Source organism: Hemisphaericaspora subhashii (genome assembly GCF_019202705.1).
Source record: "Hemisphaericaspora subhashii strain CBS 10753 chromosome Unknown scaffold133, whole genome shotgun sequence".
NCBI classification, from domain to species: Eukaryota; Fungi; Ascomycota; class Pichiomycetes; order Serinales; family Debaryomycetaceae; genus Hemisphaericaspora; species Hemisphaericaspora subhashii.
In genome coordinates this window covers 14,106-32,663 of record NW_026057428.1, presented here as the reverse complement: position 1 = coordinate 32,663, position 18,558 = coordinate 14,106, and the positions used below count along the sequence as shown (strand labels likewise).

The 18,558-nt window shown below is 34.0% G+C and overlaps 8 protein-coding genes across 8 annotated transcripts; 3 read left to right on the top strand and 5 right to left on the bottom strand. All coding sequences in view use genetic code 12, as the record gives it.

Annotated features, from left to right (window-relative positions):
• Positions 1-1,237: 1,237 nt before the first annotated feature.
• Positions 1,238-3,616, bottom strand: J8A68_005336 (uncharacterized protein; the record flags this gene model as incomplete). The annotated part of the gene is made up of 1 exon (XM_049409391.1): positions 1,238-3,616. The coding sequence occupies one exon, from the start codon at positions 3,614-3,616 to the stop codon at positions 1,238-1,240; it is 2,379 nt and encodes a 792-aa protein (XP_049261396.1).
• Positions 3,617-4,817: 1,201 nt separating this feature from the next.
• On the bottom strand, positions 4,818-7,211 carry ADE5,7 (bifunctional aminoimidazole ribotide synthase/glycinamide ribotide synthase; the record flags this gene model as incomplete). Its single annotated transcript, XM_049409390.1, has 1 exon — positions 4,818-7,211. The coding sequence occupies one exon, from the start codon at positions 7,209-7,211 to the stop codon at positions 4,818-4,820; it is 2,394 nt and encodes a 797-aa protein (XP_049261395.1).
• A 1,697-nt stretch (positions 7,212-8,908) lies between these two features.
• On the top strand, positions 8,909-9,958 carry J8A68_005334 (zinc-dependent alcohol dehydrogenase; the record flags this gene model as incomplete). Its single annotated transcript, XM_049409389.1, has 1 exon — positions 8,909-9,958. The coding sequence occupies one exon, from the start codon at positions 8,909-8,911 to the stop codon at positions 9,956-9,958; it is 1,050 nt and encodes a 349-aa protein (XP_049261394.1).
• Positions 9,959-11,129: 1,171 nt separating this feature from the next.
• On the top strand, positions 11,130-11,705 carry COI1 (Coi1p; the record flags this gene model as incomplete). Its single annotated transcript, XM_049409388.1, has 1 exon — positions 11,130-11,705. One exon carries the CDS (start codon positions 11,130-11,132, stop codon positions 11,703-11,705), a length of 576 nt encoding a protein of 191 aa, XP_049261393.1.
• A 522-nt stretch (positions 11,706-12,227) lies between these two features.
• On the bottom strand, positions 12,228-13,325 carry MRPL3 (mitochondrial 54S ribosomal protein mL44; the record flags this gene model as incomplete). The annotated part of the gene is made up of 1 exon (XM_049409387.1): positions 12,228-13,325. The coding sequence occupies one exon, from the start codon at positions 13,323-13,325 to the stop codon at positions 12,228-12,230; it is 1,098 nt and encodes a 365-aa protein (XP_049261392.1).
• A 1,101-nt stretch (positions 13,326-14,426) lies between these two features.
• On the bottom strand, positions 14,427-15,749 carry ERD1 (Erd1p; the record flags this gene model as incomplete). The annotated part of the gene is made up of 1 exon (XM_049409386.1): positions 14,427-15,749. One exon carries the CDS (start codon positions 15,747-15,749, stop codon positions 14,427-14,429), a length of 1,323 nt encoding a protein of 440 aa, XP_049261391.1.
• A 1,123-nt stretch (positions 15,750-16,872) lies between these two features.
• On the bottom strand, positions 16,873-17,652 carry J8A68_005330 (uncharacterized protein; the record flags this gene model as incomplete). Its single annotated transcript, XM_049409384.1, has 1 exon — positions 16,873-17,652. One exon carries the CDS (start codon positions 17,650-17,652, stop codon positions 16,873-16,875), a length of 780 nt encoding a protein of 259 aa, XP_049261390.1.
• A 184-nt stretch (positions 17,653-17,836) lies between these two features.
• J8A68_005329 (uncharacterized protein) lies at positions 17,837-18,481 on the top strand (the record flags this gene model as incomplete). The annotated part of the gene is made up of 1 exon (XM_049409383.1): positions 17,837-18,481. The coding sequence occupies one exon, from the start codon at positions 17,837-17,839 to the stop codon at positions 18,479-18,481; it is 645 nt and encodes a 214-aa protein (XP_049261389.1).
• Positions 18,482-18,558: the final 77 nt, after the last annotated feature.

Genomic DNA, 18,558 nt, shown 5'->3' with positions numbered 1-18,558 from the left:
TGAGGAATATCAATCTAATGAGCTTTGTTGTTCGAAAAGTCACGAGAGTGGTCAAGCCAGGAACTTGGCTATTATTTCTGGTAGCTCCAATTTCTGAAGAAAGCATATGAATATATATTTATTTCTGAGGAAGGTTTGAAGCAAAATATAAAATAGTTAACAGTCTTCTTTTTCAAAACTAATGTCCCTTGTAGCAAATCAAGAACCAGATAAAAGAACTTTGAGCATTTCCTTTGAATATATATAGTTGTTGAGAAAAATGAATGACGACACACGAAGTGAGTCAGGAATTATAAGGTAAAATAATTTCAATCACGCCAGATATTATTGAAGTAATCAAATGTTTATTTCATAATTAATTTGTTGTAGGAAATAATCCAGAGTCTCGGATTTCCGGTATAACTTAGACGTCACCAAATTACGTCACTGGTATGTATTTTATTTAGTAACAATTATACTAACAAACTTATAGGATATCTGTTGAGCTAAATGAATTTTCTCCGATTAGTTGAAGATTTGAGATTTGTTGGTACCGAGTCTACGTTCTAATTTATTAACAGTTTTTTAAAACTCTGTTATTGTTCTTATGGTTCAATTAACTAGTTATTCGTTACAACTTTCTATTGTAATTGAAATATAATAAAATAATATCATTTCTTTTATTGAAATTAGATTTAAAAATAAGAATCGATAATTCTAAAAGAAAAGTGTATATTAAAATAAACTAAAAATAAGTGAGAAATCTCTTTTCTCTTGAATTGAGAATAGCTTGGTATAAATACAAATTAATTCGCTTAGTTCAACTATATACTACTTAAGAGCTGTATTAGATGAGTAGTGAAGAATATTTACTCTCGTCGTCGCCCATTCGTTACGAGAATAATGCTTAGTAGTCTAAAAAATTGACGACTATCTTCTTGTTACAACATATTTCCTGGGTTCAGTTGGAAATCAGGTGACACAAGCATATTTTCATAGTTTTACACACCCCGGTATGGCTTTGAAAATATTTTCAGGGAGGTAGAAGCCAGAGTAGGAAGAATGCAAGAATTGATTTACTTATATCTTTATATTTACTTCCATATGTAACTAATATATCTGCAATAATTTAACAAATATCATGTAAACTGGCATGCAATTAACAATGACATCAAAGGTCATGACATAAACGGCTTTGAATCTGAAAATAACAATTGCAATTTTAATGTCAAAGTATGATCAATATAGGTTAGAAATATCAATTGTTTCTCTCCTTTGCTCGTCTCTCAATACTTTGTTCATAAGAATACAATGACTTTTTCAAAGGTTTCTTAAAGCTAAATTGTCTAGTCAAATCCCGATACTCCTTCATAGCTTGCTCTTCTTCACCTAATAATATATTATCTCTTCCTAGATTATCAAACAAATATGTCATCTCCTTAGTGTGCAACTCAGTTAAATCTTTAGTCAAATAATATTCTACCAAAATTTCATCATTCTCTAATAATTTAAGAACTTCCTCATCTGTCATTCGTCGAACTTTATATAGTAATTTATCCTTGTTAACTTTTCCATTCAGTGTGATATCTTCAGGATCGAAAACTGGAATTAAATCATGTTTCTTAATCCATAAATTCAATCTAGGTACGAAATACCAATCATGAAATTCTGGCTCTTGAAACCCTTCACCATATTCAAACACTAATTTATAAACAACTTTAGGAGGAATAAAAACAGGCACACCTTGTAATTGGGAAAATGTTAATGGACTTAATTGTTTAAATTTATAAAAATGTTTCCGGCGTTCATTATATATTTCAACTTGATCATTTTTCTGTTTTTTACGTTTTCTTAATTGTCCCATCGCCGTGTCCCAAAACCCTTGAGGCAACTCCGATTTCAGTTTGCTCAAAGCCGTCAAATCGATATATAACCCACTATCTATATCAATAAACCTTCCCTCTACATAATTGACATCATTGATTTCTCGATGATGGATATATGTATTCACATCAATCAAATATTTTCCATATCCTTCACTAGGATCCTCAACCACAAGAGTATAATTATAATCCTTTGCAAGACGGATCATTTCCGATATGGGTAATTGGATATCTATATCTTTGTCAATAGGAAACAATAACCCATTCCAAAACCAACTCAATACAGGACCATGTTGTATCCAGCTAATTATCCCTTTTTGAATAGTAAACCTAAACCAAGCCCTTAATATCCTTTCCTTTATGATGCTCGCACGATGGTTTCTTTCTTGTTCAGTCCATCCATCTACATCGTATTCCAATGCTCCATTGAAGAATCTCCAATCATAATGCCACCCCTTCTCGCCATCACGATTTCGTTCATCGTTGCGAATGAAGGTTGCCAGGTGCAAATAGTTAGGTTCATCTGGTATTTGATATGTAGCACAAGCTAGCAAACCTTCATAGTAAACTTGTTCACGGACAGATAATCCTGTTTCAGATTGTTTTTGTTCAAGTTGGGCCATTTGTTCGGTGATGGGAGCTGGATAGGAAAACATGCTTTGCTTTAATGGGAACTTGAGGGGTTGGCTTGTGTGTTTCAAACTAGAGGTCATCTTGATGTAGCTTTCAAATCCTCCGTCAAAACGGTCTAAAGTTGTAGGTTGTACTTTTGATTTAAGTTGGTTCCATACCTTCAAATGATTGAGTTTTGCTTTTTCCAAATTCTTCACTTTATTCGATCTAATATAGTTTTCAACAATTTCTGAACTAGCTAATCGTTGATTTATATCTGGATTGACTTGAAACTCATATGTTCCTTCCTGTCCGTTTAGTATAACCACATTCATCGGCTTTTTCATAGTCGTCATTGCATATGATTTTGCTTCCAAAATTCGATAATCATGAGGGGGTTCGTGGTCATGAGCACAATGGTCATGGATAATAAACCCCGGTAATTGTGATGAAGATTTAAACCCCATCTGCTCGATTTGACCGTGGGAAAGCATCGAATTATCACGACAAAAATAACTAGTGTCTGGTTTCTTAGTTGTAACACTTTGAATATGACTACAACTAATTCTTGTATCCAAAGGAGCAGCTAAATCCCTATTCAAGATTGTTAAATCGATCCAATCCGCCCAATGGAAAGGTAACACGACTACCTCGTTTGTTCCTTTATCTTCTCTTTTCTTGTTTGCATATTGTAATTTTAATTCATGTAAATACATAGATAAAGTAAATCTAGGATCATAGAACAACGTATCTTGGTTTATCCAACTATTTTCATTTTCAACCAGTTTAGTAAATGGTTTAAGATTTATTGAAAGTTTTTCTTCTATCTCTTGAGCAAATGCTACATGAAATCTCTCAGGATTTAATTCAATCTCTCTGAATTTTTTCTGAATTGATTTCTCAAATGAATTACGTTGGGTAATCTTTTGCTTATACTGATGGATAGTTTCTTTGGACAAGGGAAATTTGGAATGTGGCAAATATGAGTCTAAGTGGTCATAGTGGTCATAAAATAAGAAATATATGAGATTCATAAAACATGCTGTGAGGAATATCAATCTAGTGAGCTTTGTTCTTCGAAAAGTCAAGGGAGTGGTCAAGCCGCTATTCCTTCTGATACGTCCGATTTCTGAAGAAGGCATATGAATCTATATTTATTGCTGAGGAAGGTTTGAAGCAAAGTATAGAATAGTTGACAGCCTTCTTTATTTACACTAATGTCCCCTGTAACAAATCAAAAACCATCAGGACCCCGGTAGATAAAAGCAATACTTTGAGCTCTTCCAATGAATATTTATATTAACTCTTCAGACGTGATGTTACATTTATGAAACCGTCGGGTGTGTGTTAATTCTTCCAGCCATGTTTCCTGTTTAATAAATCTATTCAATTTTTTTCTTGATGCATTATTCATACTAATTTAAATTTATCACATTCATCTTCTTTGGTGATGATTTGTGAGTAAAATAGTAAAAAGAACAAATTATATATTCGTACATGCTTTCAGAACATATCTCAGTCCATTATGGTAGATATAGGTTTCTGTGCTTGTACATCATAAATCTGGAGAATCTGCTAATGGAAAGATCATCGGTTTCATTTTTTCTGCAACACTGCCAAAATATGTCAAGAGTTTATTCTTGGCCATAATGGATCTTGAATACTGATTACAAGAAAAAAATATGGGTTTAAGTGGTTTGGTGTTTACAATTTGTAGCCTATGAATTTTTTAAAAAGCAATAAAAGTGATGCTATTTTGAGACAATTATGAAACTGTTTGAACACGTGTTATTATGATACTTCTTAAAATAAATTTAATACTACACAGTCTAGAGAAATGAAGTACAGTTTCTAATGTTTTATTTTTGATCTGTCATAATCTAAGCCTTCGTAAACTGAAAAAATACGAGGAATTCGGCTAAAACATCACAATACGTACAAATCTATTGTGTAACAATAAAAATAAAATATTTAATTAACAAAAGTTTATGGTGATTCCAACAATGTTTCAAGTAGAAGAATGCTCCTAAATTTTGATACCAGGAAACTAATCTGTTCGGGTGTGGACACGGGATAAGTCCAGAATTGAACTGTATTCGTTTTGTACGAGTTCTCTAATGGGTTAGTTCTCTACGTCAGTCAATTTCCAACTGTTTCTAGAAATGTATATCCGTCAGCCCGTCGTAAATAGTTTATTACTATATTCTTTGTCAAATAGTAATTATAAAAAATGCAAACCAATTCCAAGAATGATCTGCTCGCAAAGATAAAACATGTCTATGCATCCACTTTGTAAAAAAAACTAATCATTTATTATTGTACTACAAAAAACTATTACAAACTTTAATATAATCCATCAACATTATCAACAACACATCCAGGTTGTCCTTCGGTTCTTTCCACCAATTCACCAATAACTGCGGCATCTGGTTCTCCATCTTGTTTCAAGTTTGTAAGAACTTGTTCAACATTTTCCTTTTCAACAATCAAAACCATACCAATACCTAAATTGAATGTCTTTAAAATATCATCATATGGAACTTTTCCTTGTTTTCCAAACCATTTGAAAATTTCAGGAACTTCCCAAGTATTCATATCTACTTTAGCTTGTAAATTTTTAGGTAATGCTCTTGGAATATTCTCAACCAATCCACCACCGGTGATATGAGCCAAACCTAATAAAAGATCTTGATTGATTGATCTCAATAGTTGTTTGACATAAATCTTAGTTGGGACTAATAATTCTTCTCCAATACTCTTACCACTATTTGTCCATGGAGCAACTGATTGATATTCGTATTCTGAGATTTCAACAATCTTACGCACTAAGGAAAACCCATTAGAATGAACCCCATCAGATCTTAACCCAATCAAAACATTACCTGCTTTCATTGAACTTATTCTTGGTAAAATCTTAGATTTGGTAACAGCACCTACAGCAGTCCCATTTGTATCATAATGGCCTTCGTCATACATCCCTGGCATTTCTGAAGTTTCACCTCCAACCAATGCACATCCAGCTTGAATACAACCATCAGCAACCCCATTGACGAATTTAGCAGCAATTTCAATATCTAATTTCCCAGTTGCAAAATAATCCAAAAACATTAATGGTTCAGCCCCTTGGACAACTAAATCATTAACATTCATGGCGACTAAATCGATACCTACAGTATCATGAATATTCATTATTTGGGCAATACGTAATTTAGTTCCAACCCCATCAGTGGCGGCAACTAATAAGGTTTCATCAGTATTGTAACCAGCAGCTTTTAAGTCGAATAAACCTCCGAATCCACCAATATCAGAATCAGCACCAGATCTGGCAGTAGATTTGACTTTGGCTTTAATTTGCTCAACTAATAAATTCCCATTATCGACGGAGACACCTGCTTCGGCATAGGTGACACCACCTTGACTTTGTTGCTTGTCGGCAGCACGGAATGCACGATGAGCGATATCTTTACGGTTGTATTTCTTGTTGAAAGTGACATGATCGACACCAATGTAGGCTTTGTCAACGGACTCTCTTAATGTAGATGCAATAGCAGTAGAAGCGATAACTCTACCACCTGAAGTAACAACTTTACCGTTGTTGACTCCAGTACCAGCATGGAAAATGAAGGTGTCGGCAGGCAATGGTTCCTTAATGGTGATTTCGTCACCTTTTCCATAAGATTCTGGATATCCGCCAGCAGCCATGACGACAGTGGTAGAATACATGTTTTCCTTGGTTTTCACTACTACGGAATCTAATCTGTGCTCAGCTGCTGCTAACATAACTTGAGCTAAATCAGTGTCATCACTTAATAAAGGTAAAACAGTTTGAGTTTCTGGATCACCGAATCTAACGTTATATTCCAATACTTTTGGTTCACCATTTGGAGCCAACATGATACCAGTGAATAAGACACCACACATTGGGAATCCATCTTGTCTCATTCCATCAATGGTTGGTTTGATAATATTGGCATCGATTTTATTTAATACTTCTTGAGTAGCAATCGGAGCTGGAGCATAAGCACCCATACCACCAGTGTTTAATCCACTATCACCATCTCCAACACGTTTGTGATCTTGTGCGGCTGGTAAATTGAAAAAACTATAACCATCAGTAATAGTCAAAATACTTAATTCATCTCCATCTAAATATTCTTCAATGACAATTTCATTACCGGCATCACCGAAATTCTTATCAACCATGATTTCATTCAATCCTTGTAATGCTTCTTCCTTAGTTTCTGGAATCAAGACACCTTTACCAGCAGCAATACCATCTGCTTTTAAGACGATCTTGTAATCAACAGTTTCAATATGTTTTCTGGCTTCTTCAACATTAGTGAAGTTTTTAAATTGTGCAGTTGGAATATTGTGACGGTCCATGAATTCTTTACTGAAAGCTTTAGAGCCTTCCATGGTTGCTGCCTTGGCAGATGGTCCAAATACTGGAATACCAACTTTAGTGAAAACAGTAGTAATACCATCGACTAAAGGTTGTTCAGGGCCTGGAATAACTAAATTGATTGAATTTTCCAACGCAAATTTTTGTAATTTATCGAAATCCTTTGGAGAACTTGATAATTCAGGAACATTGATAATTTTTGATGATGAGGTTGCAGTTCCTCCATTACCTGGAGCAACATAAATCTTAGATACGGTTGAAGATTGAGCTAATCTCCAAACAATCGCATGTTCTCTACCACCGTTACCGATGACAAGAATGTTTAAGTTGGACATTGTTTTGATTTTGATGAATGATCAATGAAGAAGAAGAAGAAGAGTTGAAGATTGAATTTGGAAAATTATGAAAAAAAAAATGAAATGAGATGAAATTATTTTTTTTCTTCTCTGTCTTTTGACTCCGTTTTTATTTAATGAATTAGTTATCAGTCATCGCACATGATTCATTTCTCAACTGACAAACAAACCTCTTTGTTTGTTAAAGTTCATACCAAGCATACAAAGCCTACCAAAATGGAAGACTAAACCCATCCTACAAGATAACCAATAGCAAGCTGCTCTCCAATATTCATATCAGTATGGTGACAATTACGTCTCTTTATCAGAACTCCATCGCAAATTTGAAGGTCGCATGTCGTATGTAAAGGTATAAAGCGATATTTTTACGACATTTTTTGGTTGCAAATGTAACCAACTAATGAACCCTAAATGCTTGTACCTATAGCTCCCTGTATCTTTAGTTGTCTCATTGTGTCTTTAGTAGAGAAAGTCTTCTCTTCTTGGTTTGACGAGTGTCAAGGTTTCTTGGTAAGTTCCACGAAGCTTAAATCGTTTTATTGAATTTCGAATATAATTGGAAGAAAAATCACAGGAATCTTATCTAGAAGGAATTACAGTTTGAAATGAAGATTAACTATTCCCATTTGAAAATTGAAGCAAACCAAATGAGAGTCATATTTAATTCAGTTTAATTGCCAAATTGAGAATTGAAAATAGAAGAAATTATTCATTTCAAAGCCCACATCTGTTACATCTACATAATAAATCATACACAAAAGTAAAAGAGCATTTAACCCTTGATTTGTACTGCTTTGTGCTTCAAATTATTCGAATGAATCGAATTGAAGATTTCTTTGAGAAACGAACCACTTCCATTCCAAAAGGTGTATTGACAACGAACATTCTTATTTGGGGTTTTGCTTCATTTCCAAAGAGTTTGTCCAATACAAACTACGGATCAATACCACATTAGCGACGGATTTACCAGCTTGGGCTTTGACAATACATTTCACCCATTGACATTTTCCGCACTCGTATTTAGGTCCCAATATTCCTGTTTCCATCTACAGAAACTTCCATTCTGGATCGGCCGTCATTTTTCTTCTGGGGTCAAACTGCATAGGAAGCGAAACTCATATAGGGAACGTGTACATTAAATGTGAATTGGCCCAGAAAATTATGCCACGAAATTTTCATGCAATATTTCGCAGTTCGGATATTCCAAACAATAGAGCCAATATGAAATTTTGCAGTAATTGACATTTGTAGCTAGCTGTTTTTACGGCCCTCATTGGGTCTAAATGTAAGGACATATATACACATTAGATATAGCTGCTCACTGTCGTGGGAAACAGATCTACGCTGTCTAAGTTCCACAAGAATGTGTCCTACCACAATCATTGTATTTCTTGGCTTTTTTACGGACTTATGCCAATGAAGATTTCAATAACCTGCGGGGCTTACCAATCAAAAGAATATTACCGGATAAAGTTTAACGCCTGTTTCTTGAAGCAAGATAGCTTGGAAACTCCCATTGTATTTCCGCGAAGATATCGTATGATTTGAGATAATACTACTCCCCACAATATCTTATATGATATAAATATTACACCGTTTCCAGATGATCTATTTCAACTAGAAATAATAATCTACAACCACGATCTGATCAAAACAATTCAAAAACACTTACAAAAATGGCAATTCCAGAAACTCAAAAAGCTTTAGTCTTCGAAACCCCAGGTGGACCAATCCAATTCAAAGACCGCCCAGTCCCCAAACCAGGTCCCAACGAACTCCTTCTCAAAATGAAATACTCTGGTGTTTGTCATAGCGACCTCCACGCCTGGAAAGGTGATTGGGCAAGACAAGCCTCCATGCCCCTTGTAGGTGGTCATGAAGGTGTTGGACAAGTCGTCGCCATGGGTTCAAATGTCCAAGGATGGAAAATTGGTGATTATGCTGGGGTCAAATGGCTTTATAGTACTTGTCAACACTGTGATTATTGTCAAGACGGGGACGATCCATGTTGTCTTGATCAACAAGTTTCTGGATATACCCATGATGGATCATTCCAACAATATGCGGTTGCTGATGCAATTCAAGCACCAAAGATTCCCAAGGGTGTTGATTTAGCTTCGGTTGCGCCTATCTTATGTGCCGGGGTTAGTGTTTATGCTGCTTTGCAAAGTAGTGGACGTAAAGCTGGTGAATGGATTTGTGTCAGCGGTGCTGGCGGAGGATTGGGTTCTCTTGCTGTTCAATATGCCAAAGCTATGGGGTTCAGAGTTGTTGGTGTCGATTGTGGTGAAGAAAAGGAAGCATTCGTTCAGGAATTAGGAGTTGATGCTTATGTTGATGCAGCTAAGGAAAAGAATGTAGCTGCTACTGTCAAATCTGTAACTGGAGGTGGTGCCCATGCTGTTCTCAATGTATCAACTGCAACTAGTGCCATGCAAGACTCGTTAGATTTTATTAGACCAAGAGGTACTGTTGTTCTTCTTGGAGTTCCAGGTGGTGAATCCAATCTTTCTGTGAATGTTCATGATACTGTTGCTTTCTGTTATTCCGTTAAAGGATCAGCAGTTGGTAATAGAAAGCAAACACAAGAAGCTATCGAGTTGTTCGGTCGTGGTTTGATTAAGTGTCCAATTAAGATTATTGGTATGCGTCAATTACGTCAAGTATTTGAATTGATGGAAGAACGTAAGATTATGGGAAGATATGTCTTGGATCTTAGTTATTAGAGAGTTGGCCAGGTGATGTCGTGATCAGAATGGATAGAGTAATTAAGTTTGAAAAGTATAAAAATATATGTATTTGCGTAAATCATAGCCTCTCGTACGTTTCATAAATCGTTCTCTTTCAATTTGCTTGTACGAATAACGTCTTTTGGAAAACCCAGGACATAGTTACGTCATAATAAAAAAATACATTAGAAAGTTGCTTTTGTCAGGATACGAAAGAGGCTGCGAAGATGATGATAACAATATTCACCAAGCAATGCATACTTGTACATCAACAAGAAGTGGAGAAATCAAACAGATATTGAAGTGCAGATAGTATGAAGAGTTAGAAATGTTGGCAATTAAGACAGAGAGCTAATCGGAACTATTAATTTTATTATTACATCATCGTCATTTCCAAATTATTATTTACGATTTACGGTTGTGTCACCTGATAATTTCTAGATTCTAATAATAGAGACTGTTTCTAGGTTTATGGTACGGTTGATGCTATGAGAGAAGAAGTTACGATTCTCAGGTTTACGATAGATGTGAATAATCGCTAGAATGTTTCAAGAAGAATGGATCTGCTTAATAATTAAAACCAATGAAATTTGCATTAGCCAGTAATGAAAGAAAATAGAACGAAAAAAAAATAATTCTCCTTAATTCGGGAATTGAAGCGAACTTTAAAATTTTTTTTCTCTTGGAATGAATTTATTCTTTGCCAAGGAAAGAAAGTTATCTAGAAGATCTATCACCTTCTATTATGGTTCAACCAAGCTATATGCAAAATGAATAAAACATGGAAGTACTTAGAGCTACAACAGGAACTTTCATGTATCATATGATTCAAATCAAAGGTTCAAAATCTTTCTGGTTAAAGAAGACAAAAATACAGTTTTAATCATAAGCCACTTGCATCAGTTTCTAAAATTAAACCAATCACAATTAAGTACGAAAGAATAAAATTTTATTTCGGGGAAACTTTTTTTATTATCTTTTCCATCACTTACATTTAATTACATTGTCTCTCTTTACTCACTCTTTCTATTTCTCCCCATCACACTCAATCCCTTTCTAATGTTAAAATAAGATTATAAAATTATAATAAATTCTCTCATTTTTCATCCTTTCTTTCTTTCTCTTCTTTTCTCTTCTTTCTATCTCACTATAAGTTTAATCAATAACTATGGTTTCTGTTAAATTCGTTACTACTGTTCTTTTATCCATTTCATCTTCATTGGGTTTCCAATTATTACGTGATGAATCCGGATATTCCATTTTACCACCAACTGATTTAGTTTTACAACATTTAAAAGAAAACAGTGAACCATCCAATAATGGTGAATATTATGATGTCTTAACCACTGTTCATAAAAATGGTGAAATCGTTCATGTTAACTTAAATAGTCATGAAATTAAACAGACTGGTAAATATAAATTCAATTATGACAATTCTGCCTATAAGAACTGTGACATGAAGGGTTTGTTCAAGAGAACTATCTTAAGAGAAGATAACTTCTGTTTCAATGAAGAATTCAAATTAGAAACTAGTCAATGTGGATTTGAATTTGTTTCTTATGCTAATGCTGAAGATTGTTCCAATGAAGCCAGCAAATACTCTTGTGTTTTAGATGTTATGAAACAACAAGATTCTACTTTAAGTTTGAAAGATATGGAAAATGTTCCTGCTCAAGTTAGATGTTATTATAACATGACAGATGCTCAGGCTGATAAACCATTAAATGGTGCATGTTCCAAGTAAATTTTTAAGTTTTAGAAAATTAGATTAATGTTTACCAAAATTCATAAGCTAAATGTTCATAGGAACAGAAGCTTTATTCCCTCTCTTTCATAGTGTGTTTCTTTTGTTTATATATTATAGTTAAAATCTATGTGTTCGTAATAATAATCATTAATTGAAGCTATCATGAAGATGGTTGTTAATAAAAAGGGAAACGAAAAACGTTTTTTTGCAACCCATTGTACACTGCAAAGTTATTCTTACACCATCCGAGTACCTCACCCAGATGTCCGACAAGACTGTATTAATGCCGTCGACGCTCTATGGATGGAACTCTACAGAGGGCTAGTGCAGGTAAAGACTAAAGCTTGAAAATGGAAGCCGCAGAAAGTGAAGTTCTTTCGTTTCATTTAATAAATCCATTGCATAAATAATGAGAAGAAACAGGCAAATTGATTATGATTTCGTTTATTAATAAAAGACGATTCCTATATACAGACTTGTACTTATCTTCTCCTAAATTTGTTCTATCTACATGGTTCTTTAATGTATGTCACCTTCACCGATGATCCCCTCAACTTTATACTCTTTATCACTTGGTACTTTAATTTGTTCACCTTCAGAATTAATAGGAGAATATAAATAATAAGACATCAACCCATTAACAGCAGCTCTAGTCTTAGCTTCATTCAAAGAACCACCAATTGCATCACTCAATTGTTCATCTCCAGCAAAAACACCACATAAGAATTGAGGAGCAACTGTTTTTCTACCAGTTTCAGCGATTAATCTTATAGTAACTTCAGCATCTGATCCAGTTTTCTTAACAACATCTGCTAATTCTCTAAATGGACGTTGGAATTCAAACATTTCTTCCAATAGTAATTTTCTGGATAAGATATGATCATTTATGAATTGCTTAGCTGCATCTTCGCCAGCATGTGTATATAACCCTCCAACAACTGCTTTTACAACCGACGCGAATGCTTTATCTTGTTGAGTGGTAGAGTGTGCACCAGGACCATTTACTTCTTCTATACCACTTTCGGTAATCTTGGTACGTTTTGCAATATCGGTTTCATATCTTAATTTACCTAATTGAATATGATCTCTTTGTTCACTTAACATTTTATCTAATTTAGTTGGTTCATCAATTTCAATCCCCCAAGATTGACCAATTTCAGAAAGGACAGAAACTCCCATTAAAGCATCAACAGAAGCTTGATGAATAACCAAAGGTAATCGAGGATAATGAGTACATAAATATTCATTCACATAATAAGCCATTATGCTATTACCTAAAGCTTGTAAACCATAATTACTAGCTAATCCACCATCATTCTTCAATAAATTAAGACATTGGGATAAGGTTGAATATTGGAATGATTCAGGTAAATTTAATCTAGCATGAAGGGCAATCAAATGTGGTGATTTACGAGCATCCTTTTCATCGACTCTACGGAAATGTAATGTTTTTCTCACTATTTCGGCATCAGTATAGACAGAGTCTGAAGCAGGTGCTTTGCTAGATGTGGATTGGAAACGAACAACTTTGGGAATTATAGTAGCAGTTCTAAGGGAAGAAATGGAGTTCCTCAAGACATTTGCCCTGGCGACTGATCTGGTGGCGTGTCTTAACATTGTAGGATGCCTTAAATGATAACTAAAGTGAATAAGTCTATTGAATCACTCTGGTTAATACTTCATAGATGGTTACTTTGAAAAATTTTTAAAGAGAAAAATAAAACATCAAAAGAAAAAAAGATTGATTAGGTAATCGGAGTTGATTTATTATGTAATCAGAATATAATTCCATAAGGGGAGGATAATTTATCAACCACCAGAGTAGCTATACATGTTATAGATAACTTGTTAAAAAACTCGCATGCACTCTTGTTGATTACCATTTCAATGAACATATGATCATCATTGTAGAGTGGGCCCTGCTTCCTATCAAAGTCCGTCTAGTAGATTCCTTATCCATGGAAAACATAATCCTAGTCTCTAACTAAAGGTTAATACAATGCTACATTCTGTAGCATAATTTCTTTAACTTACAAAAGTTCCTTTAATGGCAAACATGTTACCAAATTCATTGAGATGACATTTTGCATCCAAATCAAGTTTCCCCCAAAATGCCAATAAAGCAGAAGATTAAGTCGTGTAAATAAGTTCAAAATCCGTGAACCAACCAAAACCACCAAAAATTTTATTACTGTACCATGGAAAAAATCTACCATCAACTTGAATACACCCTTTATTTTCATATTAAGCCAGAAATACAGATAACACATTAAGAATGGCTAAACCTGTTCCATTAAGTATAAGCGCGCTTGCCGCAATGGGCTCTGTTGTAGCCATTTATCTTTTCATTAAATCCCCATATAAATATAGATTTATTTCCGATAGTAGATTAAGTCCAAAAACAGATTTAGCATGGAGAAATGCTGCTGAAAAATGGTTAGAAAAGAACTCAGCAGAATAATCAGATTATAGTCATTCAAGTATTTTTCAGTTCATGGTATTTTCACGGAGTTTATAAAGTTTTTAATCAAACAAGAAATTTTGAACTTGTTTTCATTTGGGCTCTTTTGCAATAACAACAACAGCAATGAATCCCTTTAAGTAATGTATATTTATAATAAATGAAGTTTATTTATTTTTAAAAAAATGGTTTTATATAAAAAAAGGTCTATAAAAGAATTGTATGGGTATGTGCTATATTCAGTTCTATAAAATGTGTTATCCTTCCTTAGTTCCTATTGGTTCTTTCAATTCAATTTCTTCATATTCAGATTCATTAATTTTCAATTTAATCCAATCTGATTCAAGTTTTATAAAACACCAGAACCATCTTCTATAAATCTCTAATAATTCAATTACTGTATACCCAAAAGAATAAGCATCATATCCAAATAAAAATGTTGAAAATATATACAAGTATGGAATGTTATCCATCTTCATTTCTTCATTTATAATAAATAATTTCAAGATCCAAATAAACCTTAATATGAAGTCAACCACTATGATAATATAATATATTGCCTTATTGTCGAATGCTAATCGATTTCTTAATATTTGGAATCGATAATATGGATTGGTCTTCTTGTTAAATTGAAATAAGAAATCAAATAATTCCAAATTCCAATCCATTTTAACATCCCAAATGAATGAATAAGTTGAATTTATGGCCAGAGTGAAATACCACCATCTATTTAAGTTAGTTAACTTATTCATTAAAATCTCTCTCTCTCCCGAATCATTATCGTGCAATAATGTGCTTTTGATAAGTACATTAACCAAAAGTGGACCTAATCCAGTGGCATACTTAATCAAATTATATATATGTTGGTCCTGATTAGTTAACTTATATTCGACCCAACATTGTCTCATTCTAATTGCAATTGGAATACATAAGATTCCGAATTCTAAATGATAATTATATGGAATCTCCGATGAATAATAATAATTCCAAATATATAACCCAAAATCATTCAACACTTTTGCATATGAAACCATACTATCACTAATCAAAATATCATTACTTCTCATAGTCATAGAATTAATCCCACCTAATAAGATCCGTTTCATCGTGGTATACATTCTAATTTGTCCAGAAGTATTGGTACTCCTATAAAACAACCTATAGATCAAGTATCCAAACGCAACAACCGGTATCCCATGTTTCACAAACTTAAACAACTCTTGATCAGGCGTTAACTTAAACAAGATCCAACAAATAGTATTCACGATTGCAATCAGTTTAAAATCGTTCCAAATCCCTCGAATCAATCTACTATTCTCCTGATTCTCCGCTGGAACAGTGGTTGCGAATTCTCCATGCACGACACTAGTTAGAACACGTTCATGTAGTTGAACATAATTATGTGACGTATATGAAAGGTTTAATAATTGTAAGATATTTAATGAAGTGAAATTAAAACATAATGTAACTAAAACAAACCAAAATCCAGTACCTAGCTGAATTAAAAATAGGATACGGAAAGGTAGTGGTATGAAGTCGTTAAATAATATTTGTTGGGTTTCCCCTTGTTGGTCATCCATGGTTTTTCCAATACAGGCAGAGTTGAGCCTTGTTGAGTTTCACCAACAGTGTTGACAGCTCAAATGTGGTTTCGTTCCACTGAATTTTTTTGTCCTACGGGAATGCCTGTGTCACTACAATCTTAGCACGGCGAGCGTCACCGTCCAGACCGTTGAAAAAAAACTTGGTACTTTTCTGCGTGGCCCGGGGGCGGATTAAGAGACAATAAACAAAATACCTATTTTCAACAAAATAAGAGAAGATGTATGTTAGCAAAGGATATTCCCCAAAAAGATCAAAGGCTTCAGACGTGCACTTGATTTATTCAAGATGAACACGATTTAAGATATGTTTTAATCAAGAAGTATTTCATGATTAGCATGGAAGCATCATTAGCCAAAGATCCTTTGTTAAATATTTACCTTTGAAACAATAAATCACTTTAGAATGAAAGATGAGAAAAGAAATTCTACATGTAATAGTTTAAGAAGATGTTCGTTATGGAAACGATGTATATTTGTCGTTTATATATTTCCCTATTTGAAGACTGCAACAATTGTTAGTATTTTAATAAAGTTTCATTATCAGAAGAAGGAAGAAAGCTTCATTCTAAGTTTTTATTACATATATCAGAATTTTCAGTGTTTGGCTAATGTATCGAATCGGTCATAGTCCTGAAAAGGATCCTCCGTTTGGGGCGACAGCTTGTCATCATAGTAATCAAAAAAGAAATGAATGAACCATTTTTGCTTTCTCTTGTTGAGTTTTATAATGTTCACATACGATTTAAGGCATTTATTATCCTTTCTGTTGTAGTGGTTGATATTGAAGAAGAAAAGAAAGTTGAATGAAAAATTTTAAGAATCTTTTCTCGCCGAAGATCATCTTAAAGTACTCAATCCATCGTGCGAAAAAAAAATGAAATATTACGTTCAAATTACCCGGCCGCGATACTTCACATCTTATACACTCGTTGCCCTGTAGCTCTTTGTTTAGTTCCAAAACCTAATGGAAATGGCTATAAAGAACATTGATTAAACTTACATTAGCAGTTGCGCTTAGTCTGCAAAATTGAGATACAATTTTATTGAAATCGTCTATGAATATTATACAATAAAGTCACTCCAAAGAGATTAGATGTGATTAATTCTTTCCCTTTGATTTACCCTTATATCTTTCCTTTCTGGTATTTTCCCTACGTTCTGCCTTGGACAAATATCTAAACTTCTTCTTGGGTTTCTTTTCAGGTTTCGATACCCCACAAATCACAGCATAGTTCTTAGCTCTTTGGATCGATTTCTCTAATACTTGTTCCGCTTTGGCAAGATTAACGTTGTTTGCACGAGCAAGAGCTTCTATGTTTGCTTCTTGGGCACTTACTATACTTGGATTATCTAATGACTCTACAGTAACTGTAGTTTCTTCATCTATAATCGCATTGGTTTCTGGTAATAGTTCTTCTTGATTGACTGTGTAGACTTCTTTATGATGCAATATTCCCTTCAAAGGCTTTGCATTCCCATTTAAGGTATCAGCATCATCCTCAGAACCATCCTTTTCTTCGTTCGAACCAAACCCGGACCATTCCTCGTCTTCTTGTTTGCCATCTTCTTCCTCATCGCTTGAGTCATCAAGGTGAGTTATTTTCTTCACTGTTTCATTGAATTGTTTTAATTGGTTTTCTAAATCTTTCTTTCGCTCTTCTCTCATTTCCTTCCTCTCTTGAATTCTAGCTAATCTTTCTTGTTCCTTGATATAATCTTGGGCTTTCTTTTGTCGTTGTAATTTACGTTTATGGAACCCTGTAAGATATTCTTTACGTGATTCTTTATCAAAGACAACTTCTTCAACTGCATGTTTCCTTTTAGCTTGTTGAGCATATTTCTTACCTCCTGTAAGGATTTCTCTGTTTCTTTGAACCATCTTGTCTATATCTCTTGTGTATAGTGAGTTCTTCTGCTTCTTCTTGTCAGTATAATAAAATTATTTACATTAAGAAAAAAATATCGCATCCTCATCTTGGAAAATTATTTCCATCGCAGAAAACCTTCCTATGTTTACCTCTCCATTACACCTCAAAAGAGTTTCCTTATAATCACTTAACATCATGGAAAATATAGAGAACGTTAAACAATTCATAAAGTCCTTAGACATATCCATCGACAACTTGGAAGTTTCGCTAACACCAATCCTCAAGAAATCCCTAGATGAATTAACTATACCCGCCACAACCCCTCAAGAAAGGATTAAGATTTACAATAATTTCGTATATGTATTAGTATCGTCAATATATTCATATCTCAAAGCACTCGGTGTAAACACCGATACGCATCCAATCAAGAAAGAACTAGCTAGAGTGAAATCCTATATGGGCAGATATAAAGCTTTGGAATCAGGCAGCCTCAATTCCGAGAAACAAAAGGCAGCCGACGAAGCAAAAGCTAGAGAATTCTTATCGAAAACATTAGGAATTAAGAGTGCTGATACTTATGGTGATAATGCTACTCCTGGTGTAAGTTTCCAAGGAACACATACAAAATTTAAAGATAGTGAATCAAGTGAAGATGATTCACACTTTCGTTCAAAGGAACCAAGTCTACCTCCAAAACCTAATATGAAAGCTACTTTACCACCAAAACCTTCTAGACAAGGTAAATTACCATCAAAACCTAGTAAGAAAGGTAAATTGCCTGCAAAACCTTCTAAAGGAAAGTCAGGTAAGATATCGAAACCATCAAAGAAGTCTAAATAGAGATAATGATGTTACTACTCGTTCAAATAAAAATCTAGAATTACAGTACATAATTTATAAATCTTTAATATAATGAA